The following is an 18,621-nucleotide window of genomic DNA, read 5'->3' on the forward strand; positions in this document are numbered from 1 at the left end:
AGGGGGATGGGAAAGCATGAGTTTCTTTTGGAAAAATAACTTTATTTCCTTTTCATGTATCTCACTATAAAATTTCCTTTGTATGTCCCAGAGAATTTCGTTTTACATCAGAAGTCCCAATACGGCTTGATTACCATGGCAAACATGTCTCAATGGATCAGGTTTGTGTACAATGCTGATGCTATAGAACAAAAATTTTATGTTGTTTGTTTTGCTTTTTCCCAACTCCCATGAGTGAGGGTGTATTTTTATATTCCCTACTCCTTATTGATGTGATCAAGACAAATATAGAACACCTTTTTTTTTCCTTTTCCTTAGTTTCAATAGGCTTAACATTGTTTCACTATAAATTTGAAAACTAAGGGGTGGATCCTCCAGGTCTGATTAACTCAGAATGGAACTTTAATGTCACATTTATGAACTTAATGGTTGCCTCAAAATCATAGTACATGGGTGCAGTGTCTCTCAAAGGGTCATACTGATGCTAGAATTGTGCACTTTTTATTTTTTGACGTGGCAGATCAGTAAGAAAATATGGAAAAGTGAAAGCAGCAAGTTCTTGAATTTGCCCTGCTTTCAGAAATCAAAACATGTAACATAGTAGCTTTAGAATGCCTGGAAAATAGTAAAGCCAGAGCTAGGTTTAGATAATGCATTGTAGCTTGTTATTTCTGAAGAAGCCCTCTTGTATCCAGATGTTTTTCTTAGAGTAGCAGGTTAAGCCAAATTTCATCTTTTTGCAAGTTTTCATGTGTCATGATTCATAGCACTGAAATGAATAGCATTTGGGAGTCTGGGGGAGAATCTGTTTAGACAGAAATATGTGCAACTAAGAGTTGAGATGGTGAAGTTATCCCTCACAGGTTATACAAGTTAAGTAAATTCACGTGATAACAAAATATTTCACTTATAGGGAACACTAGCTGGGATTCTTATTGGGCTTGCTCAGTTAAACTGCTCAGAATTAAAGCTGAAGAGACTTTGTTACAGACATGGGTAAGTTTACTGAAATGTAGATCAACCTTGCTATTGCAAATTGAACAAGTTTATGGTGAATAAGTGAACATAGCAAATGTAAAGCTATGTTTTACATTTTTTAATTTTCTGTTAAGATGCACTTCTGAAATCCAAGATGCTTTTAGACTTTTCAAATATTTCTTGATTCTAGATTTTTTCAATTGTATATATTCAAGAATAACATATAATTCAGAGCAGTATTAAATATATATTCTAGTCTTGGTGATAAACTCTTTAATTTTAGATTTATGTTCACTTCATGTTGAATTGGATGTGATTATGCTGCTAGTCTTGAGTTTCTGTTTTATGAAGAATATACACTTGAAATGCTTGGCTCAACCATCAGCAACAAAAAATGGCACTCGAAAAAGCTTTTCTTTTGTTTAAATGACATCTTTTACTTCAATGAATAATGAATGCATTTATCTTATTTGAAATGGTATGTTTTTTAAAAATTAATGCTTGTATTTACTTTAGTTTGTTAGGTGTGGATAAATTGTTCTCCTATGCCATCAGTGAATGGCTTAATGATATAAAGAAAAACCAGCTACCCGGAATTTTGGGAGGAGTAGGGCCTATGCATTCACTAGTGCAGTTAGGTAAGTTAATTTTTATTTCTACTCAGAGGCATGATTTTTTTAAGAAACCAAACACCTATTCCCCCCAAAAGAACCTCACCACAAACCATGTTGACCCCTATTTTCACTTGCTTTTAAGGCATTCTGCTTATCTAAGAGAACTTTCAGACTATGGTGTTCTGTCTTCTCTTCCAGTCCAGGGTCTGAAAGACTTGGTGTGGTTGCCAATAGAGCAGTACCGAAAGGACGGCCGTATTGTCAGGGGCTTTCAAAGGGGAGCAGCTTCTTTTGGTACTTCCACTGCAATGGCAGCACTGGAGCTGACAAACAGAATGGTTCAGACTATACAGGTACAGTGTATTACTTTTGAAGTTAGACGTAAAATGAGAAGTGTTGCTAGTAAGTGCTCTATATTCAGCCAATATCTTAATGCTGTAGATTTGAGATTAGTAGTGTGTATTACAAAAAAAAAGCAGCTGTATAAATAGGAAAGCAGAGACTGGACAAGGTTTGCAGCAGTTTGTGAGATGAGGATTATGGCATCAAATGCAATCGTTAGAAAATCATGTTAAAATACTGCTGAACATCCAAGCTGATACATGTTTCTAATGTCTTTTGTGTATTACGATGTACAGTTTAATACTAAAATTTTCAGCTTTACTAAAAAATCACTTATATTGATAAAGATGAGTTCTTCACACATGTATTTTACAGTAATAGATTCTTGCCTTTTTAAAAAAATCTGTTATTTTAAAAAAATGTGCTTATTTAAAAAAAAACTCAAAACAAAACAAACCAAGCCCATAAGATGAACAAAGCCCCCCAAACCCAATACTATTTGTGTTGATCTACAAGAAGTCTATAAAGCTTTTTGGATTTAACCCTAAAGTAGTCTTGGATTAAAGTGTTAATAAATATGTGCTCCTTAATGTAAAATACACTTTTGCCATCTAATTTTGTAAAAATTGTATATGTGCCTGAGCTTGAGCATATGTAGTAAAAAAACCAGTGGTATTACTCACAAGTGGGATTATATTTGTGCTTGTGTTTTTGTAAGAAATACATACCATTGATTAGATGTTCAGTTTATCTTGAACGTTTTATCAAATTAGAGGATGTCTTTGAAGTGACAACAATTAGGGGGGGAGAAAACCCACCTAAACCTAAAACATTCTTTCTTTCTTTCTTTATGGAGCATAATGTATCGTTATGGCTGTGCCCACTCCAGAATTTCTTGTACAAAGCCTCAATCTGATGTAAATGAGTATTATTTGTGGAATAAGGATTCATTTATTTCAGTACCATCACCCTATTAATAGTTAAATTTGTGATTGGGAGCCTTAAAACTTACGTGTTTTGCATTTGCTCCTGGTCTTCAGGCAGCTGCAGAAACTGCATATGACATGGTGTCACCAGGGCCTACCTTTGTTGAAGCAAAAAAGATCAAACGGTTCCCTCGCCATCGTTTAGCTCATCAGCCAGTAGACCTGCGGGAAGGTGTAGCCAAAGCGTACAGTGTCGTAAAAGAGGTGAGTGCAAAAGTGTTTGTAGCGAACCAGAGTTGACATATTTCCTAAGACAGCAAATAAAATAACAGATGCTAGTTTAAACTGACCAAATTAAGAAGGGAATTGTTTTCAACAAGACTGTCTTCATCAGTAATCTTAAACCAGCAGAAGCCTTGCATGGAGAAAGCGGAAGTAAATGAAGATATCATGCAGATAAGTGTGAATAGGACAAGAGTGCTCTGCAGTTGTGATGGTTTACAGTTACTGTAAATCATGTAAAGTTGATTTTCTGCACCGTGTCATCCATCCTTCCTTTCTGCCTACTCCCTTCCCAACCCCTTTGCAGTTGCTGTAATTCTGAGCTAGCTTCAGCATAATGCTGAATTTAAAAGAAGTGAAAGTGTTTACAGTGTATTATAAATTATAATGCTGACCTGTTTTTATTGTATTTCTGTGTTGTACTTTCAGTTAGTTGCACCTAATAACATGTCTATGAAGTAAGGTCTCAGCTGAGCTTCCAGTGAATTCTATCCTTTTTTAATAGCTCACAGCATCCCACAGCTTTTTCCCATAAGCACAAGATGTGCCACCAGAAGTTACATGAAATGTTTGCATCTGTTAAGTTCATAGGAATGTTATTTTAAGCCTCATTAGAAGAAATAAATCATATTTGTATCAATATAGTTATACTACAATTATAATAAAAATCACCAAGATGAAAAATGCTGAGCAGTTTAATATTTCCCTTAGAATTAGGAGAGGTTGCTTTTGCTCTTTCAGTGTAACTGATCTGTTTAAATTTCTCAAAGGGGATTACGGACACAGCCCAAACCATCTATGAGACGGCTGCTCGTGAGCATGAAAACAGAGGAGTGACTGGAGCAGTAGGAGGAGTCCTCCGCCAAATCCCACCAACTGTGGTGAAACCATTCATTGTTGCAACAGAGGCAACCTCAAATGTTCTGGGTGGAATGAGAAACCAGATCAGGCCAGATGTGCGTCAAGAAGAGTCTCAGAAGTGGCGCCTTGGGGAGGACTGAGATTATAAATCTGACTCAGCACACAGGTAGCAAGGCTGGAAAGGCAGAGGAATGTCCTGTTGGCAGCTTTAGATGGAGCTCACTTTTTGACATGCTCATCTCAGGAACAAATTAGGTTTTCAACTGTTATTCATAAAACATCCAACCAAAAATATGTATGAAGTGAAAAGCAAATTGGTATGTGTTTATACTGTGTGTTACCAATACATTTGGTAGATAGTGCCAAACATAGCAAAGCATGCGCTGCCAACTCAGAGACATGCTTGCTCTGTCCATTTACCATATTTTTCTTGGTAGATTGAACATCTGAAGCAGAAGCCTGTATGGTGAAGCTAAGTGGACTTTAAAGAGGTTTTCTGAGTATAGTCAAAGAACTATCTTCAATAAAGGGCTCTGCAGATGCTCTTCACTGACTAAAGAGTAAAAGCTTTCATTGCGGACGTGTGACATGAAGGCTGTCTAATATGGAAGCAGATAAGATAATACTGTTTAGTGGTCATAAGCATCACTTTTAGCGTGGCACTTACAGCAAGGACAAGCTTGATAACCATTCAGAGTTTAGATTCAGTGTCGATACACCTATGAACAGGATTTGTTCCTAAATATAAATACCTACTTTTGTGGGTTTTTGAAGAACCTGAATGTTGCAGAAATGTTCTGTTGTGTTGCACTTTAAAAGATATGGCCTGTATATTGTGCTTTTTTTATAGTGTGAATAAAATGTATTGTGCATTATCCTTTATGTGGTTTAGAAGCTTACACAAATTACTGAAAAGAGCATCATTTGATGGTGATCCTACAGAAAAGCGTCTTAAATTTATTTAAACTCATTATGTGTAAAAAACATTCTTGTCTTCTGTTACACTAATTACAATGCTAAAAATAGTGATTCTTCAGAAAAACAGCATCTAATTATAATTATGGCCAACAGTTATTTGTAAGAATGAAAAATCATAAGCAAAATGAATTATTTCCTAATTTCATAGTTGAAAGGCTATACAGACTTTATTTTAATAATGGGCTTTTTTTTAAAGTTCATATTGTTGCAAAGCTGTTGTTCTCACAAAGTATTTTTAACTTAGATTATGTGTCAGTTATTTGTAAATGAGTATTTGGGGTCATTTAATTGGAACTGGGAAAGGCTTAGAGGATTTAAAGAAAGGACAGCAAAACTTGAAAAATCAAAGTTGGTACTGACATTATTTACTATTTAGTGGGTGACCAGAGTTTCCACAGAGCTTTATTAAGCACCTGACATTGAACCATTTTGGGGCAGTTAAAAGGCTTGGCATTAGTTGTGCAATAATGAAGTTTTTAATATTATCAAAAACTGGAGGATAAAGAGGAAAGACTCTTTTGAATAGAAAAATACTTATTTTGAATTTCAACATGTTAAACTTGAATGACTAGCCAGGATGTAAGTTTGTTGTAGTCCTGTGCTAGTCATAAGTGGAAATCCTGCCGATATGCCATGTGGGAAATCTCCACTGAAAGGGAGACATACGATGCTGTTGATCAGATTTCAGTCTCTAAGGGTGATGAGGAAGTAGTTTCCCTCTCTTTTGTTTAATACCTGCCACTAGCAGAAACTTCATTGATGGGCCTTACAGTACAAACAGGAGTGTACAAAGGAAAATAATTATTGCTTATTCACACTGATACTATACTCCCTATTCCTAAACACCAAAGAATCTGGCTGGAGGGTAAATGATTTGAAAATGTCCCTTCTGCTGGGAAGACTTCTGCAGTCTGCATTATTATTTTTCATAATACAAAGCTCCAGTTAAAAAAAATTCTTGTATTGGGTGACAGGTGATACTACAAAGCTTTGTTTGCATTCACTGGAATCATCAAAGTTGTGGTTCTCTTTGAAGACCTGGTTATTTCAGTTAAAAGACTTGCTGCAAGCAGGAGGAGATGCTTTTGACAGGACAAGTACCTGCAGATTTAATGACATGAAACATTTTCTGATGTAAAAAAACATTTTCTGATGTAAAAATACTTACCGCAGTGCATCGTCCTGTCCAGTAATTAGAGAGCTCTGTTTTAGTGAAAGCCCAAAGCCTGAGCATTTTGCACAGGAATGAGTTCCATGTTTGCGATGTGGCATCTCCTGAATGCCTTCTCAAGAAGTGATGAGTCAATGCAAGTAAGTAGCAAAGTATCTTTTCCATTTGCAATTGCCATGCTATGTAATTTCAGCTAGTCCAGTTCATCCAGTTAATTAGAGTACACTGCAATAGTATAAATCTTCATATTTTCTTCCTTTCTGACATTGCTGAAAAGAAGCAGTGGCATTTCAGTGTTCTTTTCATTTTCAATTCTGTCAAGATCTGATTGTACTGCAAGGCAATTAGGATATATTTTTATATGAGGGCATGATGTCAAGGTAAAACATTTTTATAATGTGTCTCTCATTGTCAGCAATACAGATTGTACAAATTTATTAAACTTCACTTTTCAGTATGTAAACCCTCTCATTTACTGCTTGCACTTTATTGATCCTTTCTAGTGAAATTGATTCTAAATTTGTTTTGCAACATTTTATTTTTACAAGCAGTTTTTTAATTTTAAGGTGTATATTTTGCATTGTCAAAATGTTTGAAATATTTTTAAAAAACCCTGAAAGCTCACGAAACTTGCCTAACTAGTCTTTACATCAAGACTAATTTTCCGAATGTGTCTTGTATGGAACGACTTGTGTTTTAAATCAAAAAGTATCATGTATGAGAAAGGATTCATCAAATGTTCTGCTCAATACTGTAAGTTTTCAAGCACTTAAAAAATGAGATTTGAGTCTAGACATATTTCCTGGAAATGGAAGCCTATGGACACATTATCCTCTGTTAGCATGAGGAGATTTGCAAAAATATTGTTGTACTTGAATTTTCCACTGAAATCAGCTGCTATAGATACAGGAACTTTTCATATTTGTAGGTGCTGTAAGCTGGCACAGTCAATGTTTAATTCTCTCCAAATTCTCTAATGTTGAACTGACTAACACTGCTACTGCTGTTACTTAGATACTGACTTAAAAGACAGAGCTGCCATCCTGGGTTTTCTTAACTATCCAAGTGCTTCAAATAATACATCAGTGAGGGCTGAGGAAGTACCTGAAAAAACCACAGCTATCTTTTGAAAATGAACAAAACCCGCCATTCTTGCTAAGAATCTTAGCAGTGACAGAACAGCAAATCATCACATCCATGCAAAGGCATCCATTCTCTTTCCAATATCTGCTTGTGGTTTTTAAATCTTGCAGGTTTTTAGCAATGCAGTGTATCCTACATGTACTTTCCTAATGATGAGCATCATCAGTGACTCACCGGTCAGTCTCCAGCGAGTTCATCTGTGCTTAAGGGATGTGTCTGCTTCTATTTGCTTACTAAGTGTCTGATTGTGAACATTCATTGCTTGCTTTCATTTACAGTTCCTTAATTGAGTTGCCAAGAAAGGTTTCTTAATAAACCAAAAAGCTCTTCAATGGTTATGAACAAGACACTCTTACCAAACGTGATCCATACATCTGCAAATGTGATACTTTACATACTGAAATGTCTGCATTTTGTAAAACCATGAAATCCAAGAATTTGTTTAGAGTGCTTAAATATTTCTAAATCTTTTAAATACCCGAAATCCCTCCTCAATAGAGGTCAGAAAAGGTGTGGGTATGTATGTCAGTTTGGATCCTAGTGTGCACAGTTCTTTCAGTCTTCAGGCCTCATGATTTAAGCTTCTGACAACTGTTTTAAGTTGCTCTACATGCTGATTCATGTTTACAATTATATATAAAATACTACAAGTTAAATACATAAATGCAAGTCATGCATTTGTACTGGATTTCCTAATAGTAAGGTAGCTCAGACAGAAACACAGCAATTTGTGTATATGTTTGTCTATATTTTTTACATTTTTGCACTTACAGTAGTTTTGTGGTATTGTTTGTATATAGTTTGCTAGTGTAAAGAATCTAATCTTATGAAATAGAAACCACTGATGAAGGGAATTGACTATTTCAACTTACTTTGCTTAAAGTTCGTCCCCTCAGTATTGAGAATTATTTTTAACCATAATTTATATGGCACCAAAAGTGTATATTTTAGCTTATTAAAATGCTGAATGGCCTGAGTTCAAATAGGTTGTCTGTTAAATACATTTAATGGAAAAAAACCCCACAAATTTGTAACAATACATAAATAAATATCTTAATTTGTTCCTTGAGTTGGTTTTCTCTACCTGTAAATATAACTGACGCAGATAACAGTCTCCCAGAACAGCAAAATTAACTGTTAAAGCTTTAAACCTGCCTGGCTATAAAGTTGTATCTCAAAAAAGAAATTATACTGATTAAAAAAAAGTTTTAAATTGCACAGAGGTAAAAAGGTAGGAAATTAATTAAACTGGCTAATATAACCTGAATAATACACTTCTGTTGTGTATCAACAGAGCACCTGATCAGATACTCTGTTCCCCACAGGTCTGTTGCCACATTTACTTACTAGGAACATATTTCTTATATCTGCATTCAGTGGAGATTTTTGAAGCTTTCAAACCATGTGAAGGATACAGAATAATTAGTGCTTTTCAGGATGTTTCTCTAGTGCCCACTTCACATGTGTTTAGGTACAAGCACCTAAAAAGAGATCTTAGAATTCTGAGTACTGGGCAGTATTAAATACTGGTGGCAGTGCCAGATCCCTGAATAATATGACAGGTGTAAATAATTTTCTACTGTGTTTCATAATGATGTTATATTTAGGAGGGTGAGTGGGTGATCACTGTTTGAGGCCTGGATAGCTATTCTGTCAAAGAGTAACCCTTCATTTAAGAGGAAAGATTATTCCCGTCCTGTGTAGTTCCTCTTCTCTCCCCTCTTTTTTCCTTTCAAGTAAGACCTTATGTGGGTTAAAGAAAAGTGTCAAAGTTCTTTATCTCTTTGCAATACTAAGGCATACTAAGGATATTTTTTATGTCTCCAGGTTAGTCCCAGACTAGCAGAGGAGACCAAGGCTACAGCTGATGACACTCCAGCTAACTGAGTAGGACATACCAACCCAGAGCAACATGGGCTGGTGTCCTTGAACTCATTCCTAATTGAGGATGACTGAGTCTCAAGTGTTCCTTTTTTTTTTTAGCCCATTTTTGCTTTTTACTTGCAACCTTTGAAATGTGGTATTAAATAGCAGGGTTTCTTCTGCTAATTCATATTTCTAGGAAATAGTGGTTTTAACCACCTTATATTATCAGAGATTGTAAAAGACTTCATAAAGCTGCCTTTTTGTGAGAGATAATTGAGATTTCAGAGCTCTTTTGTTCTGGAACAGACTGTTTAGATGAAAGCAGAGCTTACTGAAGGGCAACAATGAACCCTTCATGGCCCCACACACAAGGAAGCAATTCAAACTTCTTAGGGGTTTGTCAGGAGGATTTGTGACATAGTTATCTGTAGTGAAGTTCTGCTCTTATTTGTGTGACTAACTACTCGCTCTGTTGTTGATTTAATTCTTTACTAGGAGCATGAGTGTTAAGTTTGGCTCTTGCAAGCCAAAGAGTAGAAGGAAGCCTCTGAGGAGGAGAAGAGATGTGTATCTGTTTGAGCAGGAGGCAAGTTACTTCAATTTTGGGGATATGGCACATTACTCAATAAAATGGAGTTTGGTCCATTGTAGCTCATGGTCACAAAGATAAGTAGGAGCTGTCTCCATTAGAAAGCTTTATTTTGCACCTTTAGACTTCAACACGTGGCAGTTGTTTGGCAGGCGAGATTTGTTGGTGGCTCCAACAAATCCATGAATGTCCCAGCACTTCTTTCCTTTCTCTCTTCTGTCTGTTGAGTTTGAAAATGCTTCCTGCTGTGTGGGGAGCACAGTCTGAGGGAGACTTATGGCTCCTTGTAAGTGATGAGAGTTGTGAGTTTCAGGACATTTGACTGTTCCACAGCAGTGGCAGTCCTTGACTGAATGGCAGTGCAGGCATGGTGAGCTGAACCACAGAAGATGAAATAGCATAGGGAGTGCTTTGAGAGTGCTGATAAGACCGTAGTAGCATGGGTATTGCTGGTTGTATGCTTTGCTATGATGGGTGTTACACAGATCTGGATCCACTGCGGCTGATGGAAAGCCAGATAGCACGTGGACCTGGCAATGATCAATGGAGACCACTTGATACTCCAGATGGAAAGATAATAGAAAAGCAATATATGGCATGAGAGGATGGAAATAATAGTGCCCAGTTGTATAAACAGGTTCTTTATGTGGAGAGATGTTTTTGAGAAATACAATTTCTGGTATCATTTGTCTCTTTAGTAATATTTAACAGATCTGAAATGTTTCCTGGAATTATTCAATAAATTAAAATGCTTCACCTTCATTATGGCCTCTTCCTGTGCACTCAGTGCCAGAAGTGTCTTTTAGAGCACTAGAAGTATTTCTTTTATACATGAGGCTTTCAGTGATGCACTTGAGTTCCGTTTTGATCTTCGCCTCTCAGAGCTGTTTAGTACCTTTCATAATACTCTTTTTTTTTTCTCACTTCTGTCTCAGTTCTTACTTTCCTCAGAACAGTCAACAGGCCAAACTCAACTGATAGAGTTGCTCACCTCCATTTACATCAATTCCATTTGAGAAAACCCTCTTGATAGCTGAATGCTGTTTACACCAGCCAAAAGTATTGTCCTAGGGCATGGCTTTCCCTTTTTGTACTGTTCTTTCCTAAGTTGACAGAAGGTACGTTTTTTTCATTTTCCTGACCAAAGGTGATGCCCTCCAGGTAAATTTGTTAGTACGATGGAGTTTGACAATTCATTCAAAAAGAAAAATTACCTCTAAGTTTGAGAAGATCTGTTGACATGAAACTGTAAACTGGGCTTTGTCCCTTCACAATATCCCACAGGCACTGCAGGAATGACAGGAGGCAATTACAAAGGAGCATGTCCTACTGCATTAACCATTAATGCCTCTACATCATTGCCCTAAGCCTCTTGTATTGTTTAATGCAAAAATCTACACTGACGTTAAGAGAAGGTTTTCAAATGCAATTTTCATCACAACCATCTTTCCTTGTTGTCCTCAACCTGAATTTTTACTGATGCTGCTTTCTCTTAAGCATGAAGCCCCAACAATAGTTAAACAGATATTTGTGAAGTTGCAGCAAAGTCCAGGGAGGTTGATTAATAAAGTTGAGCGGTTTTGTTATTTCTGCAACCCCTGAGTTTTGCTGTTAAGTGCTTGTGTCTGAATTACTTGATTAATACTACCACCCCTGGGGCAGTCACTTGAATGTAAACTTGCCATGCAAACAGAATAAAGAAACAACAGATAGTAACATTGAAGACTTGAAAAACGTTTGGGTTTTGTGTTGTTTTTTTATTTTCAGTACACATTTTAGGGATAGTTATACAAACAGCTTCTCTGAGTCCTCTTTGTGTTGACAAGTAATAGCTCTTAACACTTGTTGCTTTTGCAAAACTCATCTCTGCAGCAAAGTTCATGTAGACAAAGGACCCTGACTTGAGTTCACCTGCCTGCACAGAGCCTGCAGAGCTGAGGAGGAAGCTATGGGTGTAAGCATCCAACTGTCCTGAGGAAGGATGGAGATGTTTGTTTCCAAAGCACAGTCAGTGTCTTTCTCTGTTGGTAGGAAAACAGAGCCCTACAGGGGAACTGTGTTTTGGGGAACCAACCCTGGGCACTCTGCAGTGGGTCTTGGGGCAGGGCCATCAGGTGCAGGGACTGACAGGCACACGGCTTACTTCCTTTCTGTAACATACTGCTATCACCCCCACTCCTTTTTCTGAGGAGATACTGTTTCAGCCAATTTGTGATGTAAGTCAAGGAAGGTCTGAACTGTCAGAGAAAGCCAAGCAGAATAGCTTCTCAGTACACTTTGTTCTTACTGCAAAATCCAAATAGCTTTTGTCCTGTTCTTGTTTAAAAATATATATATAAATTTGTTTCTATCCTGCATTGCACAGGAAAATAAACATGGTGATGCTGGGAATCTGATTTTGTGCCAGTGTCCATGGGAGGCAGATTGTAAGGCTGCTCGTATCTTCTCCTGTGTTCTCAACTTCTAAAAAATCCTCAAGAAGCCTATAGCAGACTGAAAACTGTGTCCCTGCCTATTTTTAGCAAGGCTAAAGTGAGAACTTGAGGAGAACTGAAAGAGAAGATTCTTTCAAATTCTTTACTGTTTTAAAATTGACGGACCTGCTCAGAGTAAGGCAAAGAACTGGGAAGTTTTTGACAGAGTTTGGTTAATCTCCAGGGGAACTTCCACATGACTGAGTCTGCTTTGCTGAAAGCTGTTTCATTCTTCACATCACTTTTCTGTTTAAGATCAAGTCCACTGTGTTAGGTTCCAAGCAGCAAGAATTTACATTCCTCAGACATTTCAAGATCCTGAATTTGTCTACAAAGTGTTTCCAGAAATATCAGCTGTCACTATAGTGCAAAGAAAAAAATCTTTGAAATGTACTTTCAGGGTAGCTCTTGTTTATATAAAAACTGGCAACTAATATTATCTGTTTTATAAAACAAACTTCATTCCATCTATCTATTGTGGGACACAAACTACTTGTGTATAGGACAGCACTTGAGCTCTAGTCACTCGGGATGCAAAGGGCTGGATGACTACCATTGAGATCTATGATTGATGTTAAGGTCAGTTTTTGGTATATCATATGTACCTCTAGCTGGACAAATTTACATCATTATATGGATTATAATTGTTTATGACAGTAATATTCCAGGAAGTGAAGATACATGTGAAAGAACAATAGCCATTGTATTTTATGCAATGATAAAGGAAACGTTTTGTAAGGCTTATCAATAATTTCCCGAAATTTTCTCATTTTCAGAGGAGAAGTTTCTAGTGGTTCATAATGAATTGCTGGAGTTATGACTTCGGAAGAAGCTGATCGTGCTGGCAGAAAATACTAGCAAGAAAGTGGCTATCACAGGAGAAAATTAAGAGTCCTAGTATTAGTCATAGTCATCCACAGAGACCAGGGGAAGTCACAGCAAATTAAGTAGTGCTGTTTTCCCGGCCATTCACAACTAAAGAATGTATCTTAATATAACCAAGGCTGCATTAATTACTGAAAATGCGCTAGCTCCCATTTCAACAGAGAAAATTATTAGAGACTTATTTAGAAAATACATACACATCTATATTGCCTCTCAAGGAATAGTGATAATTGCTTTGTATTGCAATGTTAAAAATAGCTATATTAAGAGACCCTAAAAACGGCATTAACAATATTTGAAAACTGAAAAATTGTATTACAGTCAAATAACTTGAATTATGATGGTTCAGAGCCACATTAACTTTGGAAGACATTATTCTGTCATGAACGCATAAACACATGAACAGGATGCATTTTAGTGGCCTGAGTCCCACTCGTACAGTGTGATGCTGCTAAAAAGCTTGTGTGCCATTTGGACAGTTCAAGACATGGTTTTCCTCAGTAAATTCATTTTCCATCGGAGCACACTCAGTCAGTGAGGGAAGATGGTGAAAAAGGGATGAGGAAATATTTCTTCAGCTCACCAGCTTTTGACCTAGTCAAAGAATCATAGAATCGATTGGGCTGGAAAAGACCTCCAAGATCATCGAGTCCAACCCTTGGTCCAACTCTAGTCCATTTACTAGATCATGGCACTCAGCGCCATGTCCAATCTGCGTTTAAAAATCTCTAGGGATGGTGAATCCACCACCTCTCCGGGCAGCCCATTCCAATGCCTGATTACTCTCTCTGGAAAGAATTTTTTTCTGATCTCCAACTTAAATTTCCCCTGGCAGAGCTTAAGCCCGTGCCCCCTTGTCCTATTGCTGAGTGCCTGGGAGAAGAGACCATCCCCCACCTGGCTAGAACTTCCCTTCAGGTAGTTATAGACAGTGATGAGGTCACCTCTGAGCCTCCTCTTCTCCAGGCTAAACAACCCCAGCTCCCTCAGCCTCTCCCCATAGGACTTGTGGTCCAGTCCCTTCACCAGCCTTGTTGCTCTTCTCTGGACCCGCTCCAGCACCTCAATATCCTTTCTGAACTGAGAGGCCCAGAACTGAACACAGTACTCGAGGTGTGGCCTCACCAATGCAGAGTACAGGGGAAGGATCACTTCCCTGGTCCTGCTGGCCATGCTATTTTTCATACAGAACAGGATCCCATTGGCCTTCTTGGCCACCTGGGCATGCTGTTGGCTCCTGTTGAGCTTCCTGTCAATTAGTACCCCAAGGTCCCTTTCTGCCTGGCTGCTCTCCAGCCACTCTCTGCCCAGCCTGTAGCGCTGCAGGGGATTGTTGTGGCCAAAGTGCAGGACCCGGCACTTGGCCTTATTGAACTTCATCCCATTGGAATCAGCCCATCTCTCAAGTCTATCCAGATCCCTCTGCTGAGCCCTCCTGCCTTCCAGCCGATCGACACTCCCTCCCAACTTGGTGTCATCAGCAAATTTGCTGTTGATGGACTCAATCCCCTCATCTAAATCATCAATAAAGATGTTAAACAGGACTGGACCCAATACAGACTCCTGGGGAACACCACTGGTGACCGGCCGCCAGCTGGATGCAGCTCCGTTCACCAGCACTCTCTGGGCCCGACCCTCCAGCCAGCTCCTAATCCAGGAGAGGGTATACTTGTCCAGGCCATGGCCTACCAGCTTTTTCAGGAGTATATTATGGGAGACAGTGTCAAAGGCCTTGCTGAAGTCCAGAGAGACCACATCCGCAGCCTTCCCCTCATCCACCAGGTGGGTCACCTGATCGTAGAAAGAGATCAGGTTGGTCAGACAGGACCTGTCCCTCCTAAACCCATGCTGGCTGGGTCTAATCCCTTGTCCACCCTGAAGGTGCTGTGTGATTGCACTCAGGATGAACTGCTCCATAACCCTGCCAGGCACGGAGGTCAGGCTGACAGGCCTGTAGTTGCCAGGGTCCTGCTTGCAGCCCTTTTTGTGAATTGGGGTGACATTCACCAACCTCCAATCATCTGGGACCTTCCCAGAGAGCCAGGACTATTGGAAGATGATGGAGAGTGGTTTGGCAAGCTCTTCTGCCAGCTCCTTCATCACCCTGGGATGGATCCCATCTGGTCCCATAGACTTGTTAGGATCCAGCTGGCTCAGTAAGTCGGTCACTATTTCCTCTTGGAATACAGGAGGGCTATTCAGCTCCCTCTCCCTGTCCACCAGCTCCAGAGGCCAGTTGTCCTTGAGGGCCACCTGTCTTACTGGTGAAAACTGAGGCAAAGTAGGTGTGAAGTACCTCAGCCTTCTCCTCATCTTCCTTAACTATATTTCCCTCCAAGTCCAACAGAGAATGGAGGTTTTCCTTGCCCCTCCTTTTGTTATTAATGTATTTATAAAAGGACTTTTTGTTATCCCTAACTGAAATAGCCAAATTTACTTCAAATTCCACTTTTCTTTCCCTAATTTTTTTCCTGCATGACCTAGCTCTATGTGTAAATTCTTTGTAAGTAGCCAACCCTTTTTTCCATAGTCTGTAAACTTTCTTTTTATCCCTGATTTCTTTCAGAATCTCCCTATTTAACCAAGCTGGCCGTCTTCCCCTCTGGCTGGCCTTTCGACACACTGGTATAGCCTGTTGCTGTGCACTCAAAATTTCCTTCTTAAAACATGTCCATCCCTCCTGAACCCCCTTGCCTTTAAGGGTTGTTTCCCAGGGTATGCTCTGAATCAGTTTTTTGAATAAGCCAAAATCTGCTCTCCGAAAGTCCAAGGTAGAGGTTTTAATGGTGGCTCTCCTTACATCCCTGAGGACTGAAAATTCTATTATTTCATGGTCACTATGCCCCAGACGGCCTCCAACCACTACATCATCTACCAGCCCCTCTCTGTTTGTAAACAGTAGGTCTAGCAGGGCCTTACCCGTGGTAGGCTCATTTACCAGTTGATGAAGGAAGCCCAGCCCCTCCTGCCATCAGGCAGACAGAACAGACCATAGGGATGGGGACGAATGGAAACAGGTGCCTGGTCATAGAGGCAAAAACACCTCCTCTCGACCCCTTTCACCTGCCAGAGTGCCCTTAAAAAACAGGTATATGGCCCTGGACTTGGACAGTCTGTTGGAGGACAGTCAGGAGGAGGATCTGTCTACAAGGTCTTCTGGTTACCCCCAGTCTACCGGACGGGTTACAACTACAGGTAAGAGGAAAAAGAAAAGGGTTGTTGTAATTGGTGACTCCCTGATTGTGTGGCCTTGCTGTCAGAGTTGAGTCCTGCACTGAAGTTTCTACCCTAAAAAGACAACATTGCAGCAAGTTTGTACTTTCTCTGGATGTTTTTCAGTTCTTAATTTGAATAGATGTTGGAGTTCCCTTTTATCCAGCAATTGAGCAAATGGGAGATTGCTTTGCAACTACGATGTTTTTTGAGTGTGCTGTTCTGCTAGAATCAAAAGTTGTTGTCCATGTCTATGGTCCATGAGACCAATACAATTTTTATGCCAATTGTGATAATAGTTTAATTAGTCTAAATGTCAGATTCTGCTAGTAGCTCAGAGGATACTGTGGGGACTGGTAAAGACTCAATAACATTAAAATGTGTAACTTGCTTTACTTACACCATATGTAGCTTAGAAAGTGCATTCTATATGCTATTATTATTTCTACATGGTTAAACCCCCAAACTTTTAAGTTTCCACAAAGTTTGACTGTGAGTAATGTTGCATGATGTTTAGATTCTGCAGAACAATGAAACAGAAGTCAATTGAAGTTTAGCAATACACATGCTTAAGTGGTTTTTATAATAAGGGAGCATGTCCTTAAGTGTTTGCTTGAAAAGGAATTTCGATTTCTATACAAATAGCTGGAATTCACAGCAGTGTGTGGAATGTGACACACTGAAGGTCATGAGCTGTTTAAAGCCATGGATGATTCAGCTTCTCAGATACCTGATTTTATGAAGAGGCACTTTTGGATCTCAACCAGAATTCAGTTTAACAGATGATTTGCTAGAGTGTATTTTAAATCCCCTCAGATTTTCACTGGCAGCATGATAAAGTGATAGAGAACAACTTAGAGGTAGTGACTGTAACTGGAATTAAACACTTCAAACTCAAATTTTCCTGTAAAAGCAGTAATTCATTTCTTCCAGGAGAGGCTGCTCAGCAACTGTTCCTTGGTCGTACAGCTCTGCCAAGAAAAAAAGCCTAGCTGGGCTGCAGATCTGCATTTGACAGATGTTCGCATGTGCGTCCCAAATTTCAGAGAGCTCGTTGGAAAGGGGTGTGTGTGTGGGGGGGGTGTGTGCACACCCTCATCAAGACTTTTATGATGTCCTGAAACATAAGGCGTAGCTTAGAGTCTTTCACTCAGTAATAGTGATGGGCTAAGGCCCTTAAAGGATTTGGGTCTTCATGTCTCTGTGCCTCAGCTTTCACTAAACTAAATAATTTATACAGTCCTACCTAAGTTACAGAGCTTGCCTTGAAACACTGAAGGCAAAGCTGCCTTGAACAACCATAACAGTGGTCTTTGAAATGTTGTCAGACTTCTTGGCTTTCTTAGGTTTGTTCACAGTCTCTGCTCTGATATTTTTAGTGAGCTCCAAAGCAAGCTGAGCCTCCTGATCTGCCAGCCTGGACCACACCAGCCAAGCTTCCTGAATGGGCACTTGTCCTTCAAAGCTGTTGAACATGACTGCAGCCAGCTCCTGGCAAGGCAGGCACATTTGCTCAGCACCCAGAAACAGATGTCCTCACAAATGGGTGGAATTAAGCATGATCTCTGTCCAGGAACTGGTTTGGTAAAGGATTTCTAGCTATGCTTTTCACGGCAGAATAAATTTGTTATTCTTGCACAATCATCTTGGCTGGTGTCTTCCAGGTACTCTTTGGTGTATGGTCCCAGGCAGCCATGGCTCCCTATGATATGTCTCATCAGTTGGAGTTAAGACACTGAGCTTCGGATGGGTTAATGGAGGCTGGGAAAGCTGTCCCTGGGCAGGCCATGAATGTCTGGTCTCTAACAAGGACTGGACAAAGGGAAGAGAAAAATGGTGAGCTTTTGTGGGAGAACTAGAGAGGAGATGTGTGTCAGTAGTGATTTTTGGCACCTACTGAACAAAGCTTTTGTTGCTTACTAACCTGTGTTCTCCCTTGTGGCATGGAGGGAGGGCTGTAACTCTCTCCAGTTTGTCCTACCCTGCTGCAGCTGTCTACCCAACACAAATCGGTCCTCAGTCACACTTGCCTCTGCTACACCCTTGGAGGACTCTGAATCTTTGCTGAGGCCACAGACTCAGACTAAGGGAGACCCTTCATCAAGTGTCCATGACAGGAGCCCCCGAGGAGCATCTGTGCCCAGGCTCTGTAGTGCAGGAGAGGAGGCATCCTGCTGTTAGCAGACCGGTCTGGAGCGAGTGATGACAGCTGGTTTTGAGAATTACTGTCTTGCCAAGGCTGTGGATGAGATTCGTAGCTGAGCAGGGATTTGGATTCTGTGTGACAGAGTCAGAGGTG

At 39.5% G+C, this 18,621-nt stretch overlaps 1 protein-coding gene across 3 annotated transcripts in view; it reads left to right on the top strand.

Annotated features, from left to right (window-relative positions):
- Positions 1 to 8,364, top strand: part of ATG2B (autophagy related 2B) — a 48,589-nt gene extending 40,225 nt beyond the window's left edge. For all 3 annotated transcript variants that reach the window (XM_071557570.1, XM_071557569.1, XM_071557568.1), the window contains 6 exons: positions 92 to 161; positions 914 to 996; positions 1,495 to 1,616; positions 1,791 to 1,945; positions 2,975 to 3,124; positions 3,913 to 8,364. In XM_071557570.1, the coding sequence (XP_071413671.1) occupies positions 92 to 161; positions 914 to 996; positions 1,495 to 1,616; positions 1,791 to 1,945; positions 2,975 to 3,124; positions 3,913 to 4,143 (811 nt within the window). In that variant the 3' untranslated portion in view covers positions 4,144 to 8,364. The remainder of the gene's footprint in view (positions 1 to 91; positions 162 to 913; positions 997 to 1,494; positions 1,617 to 1,790; positions 1,946 to 2,974; positions 3,125 to 3,912) is intronic.
- Positions 8,365 to 18,621: the final 10,257 nt, after the last annotated feature.

The sequence above is a fragment of the Pithys albifrons genome, chromosome 6, assembly GCF_047495875.1.
Source record: "Pithys albifrons albifrons isolate INPA30051 chromosome 6, PitAlb_v1, whole genome shotgun sequence".
NCBI lineage: Eukaryota > Metazoa > Chordata > Aves > Passeriformes > Thamnophilidae > Pithys > Pithys albifrons.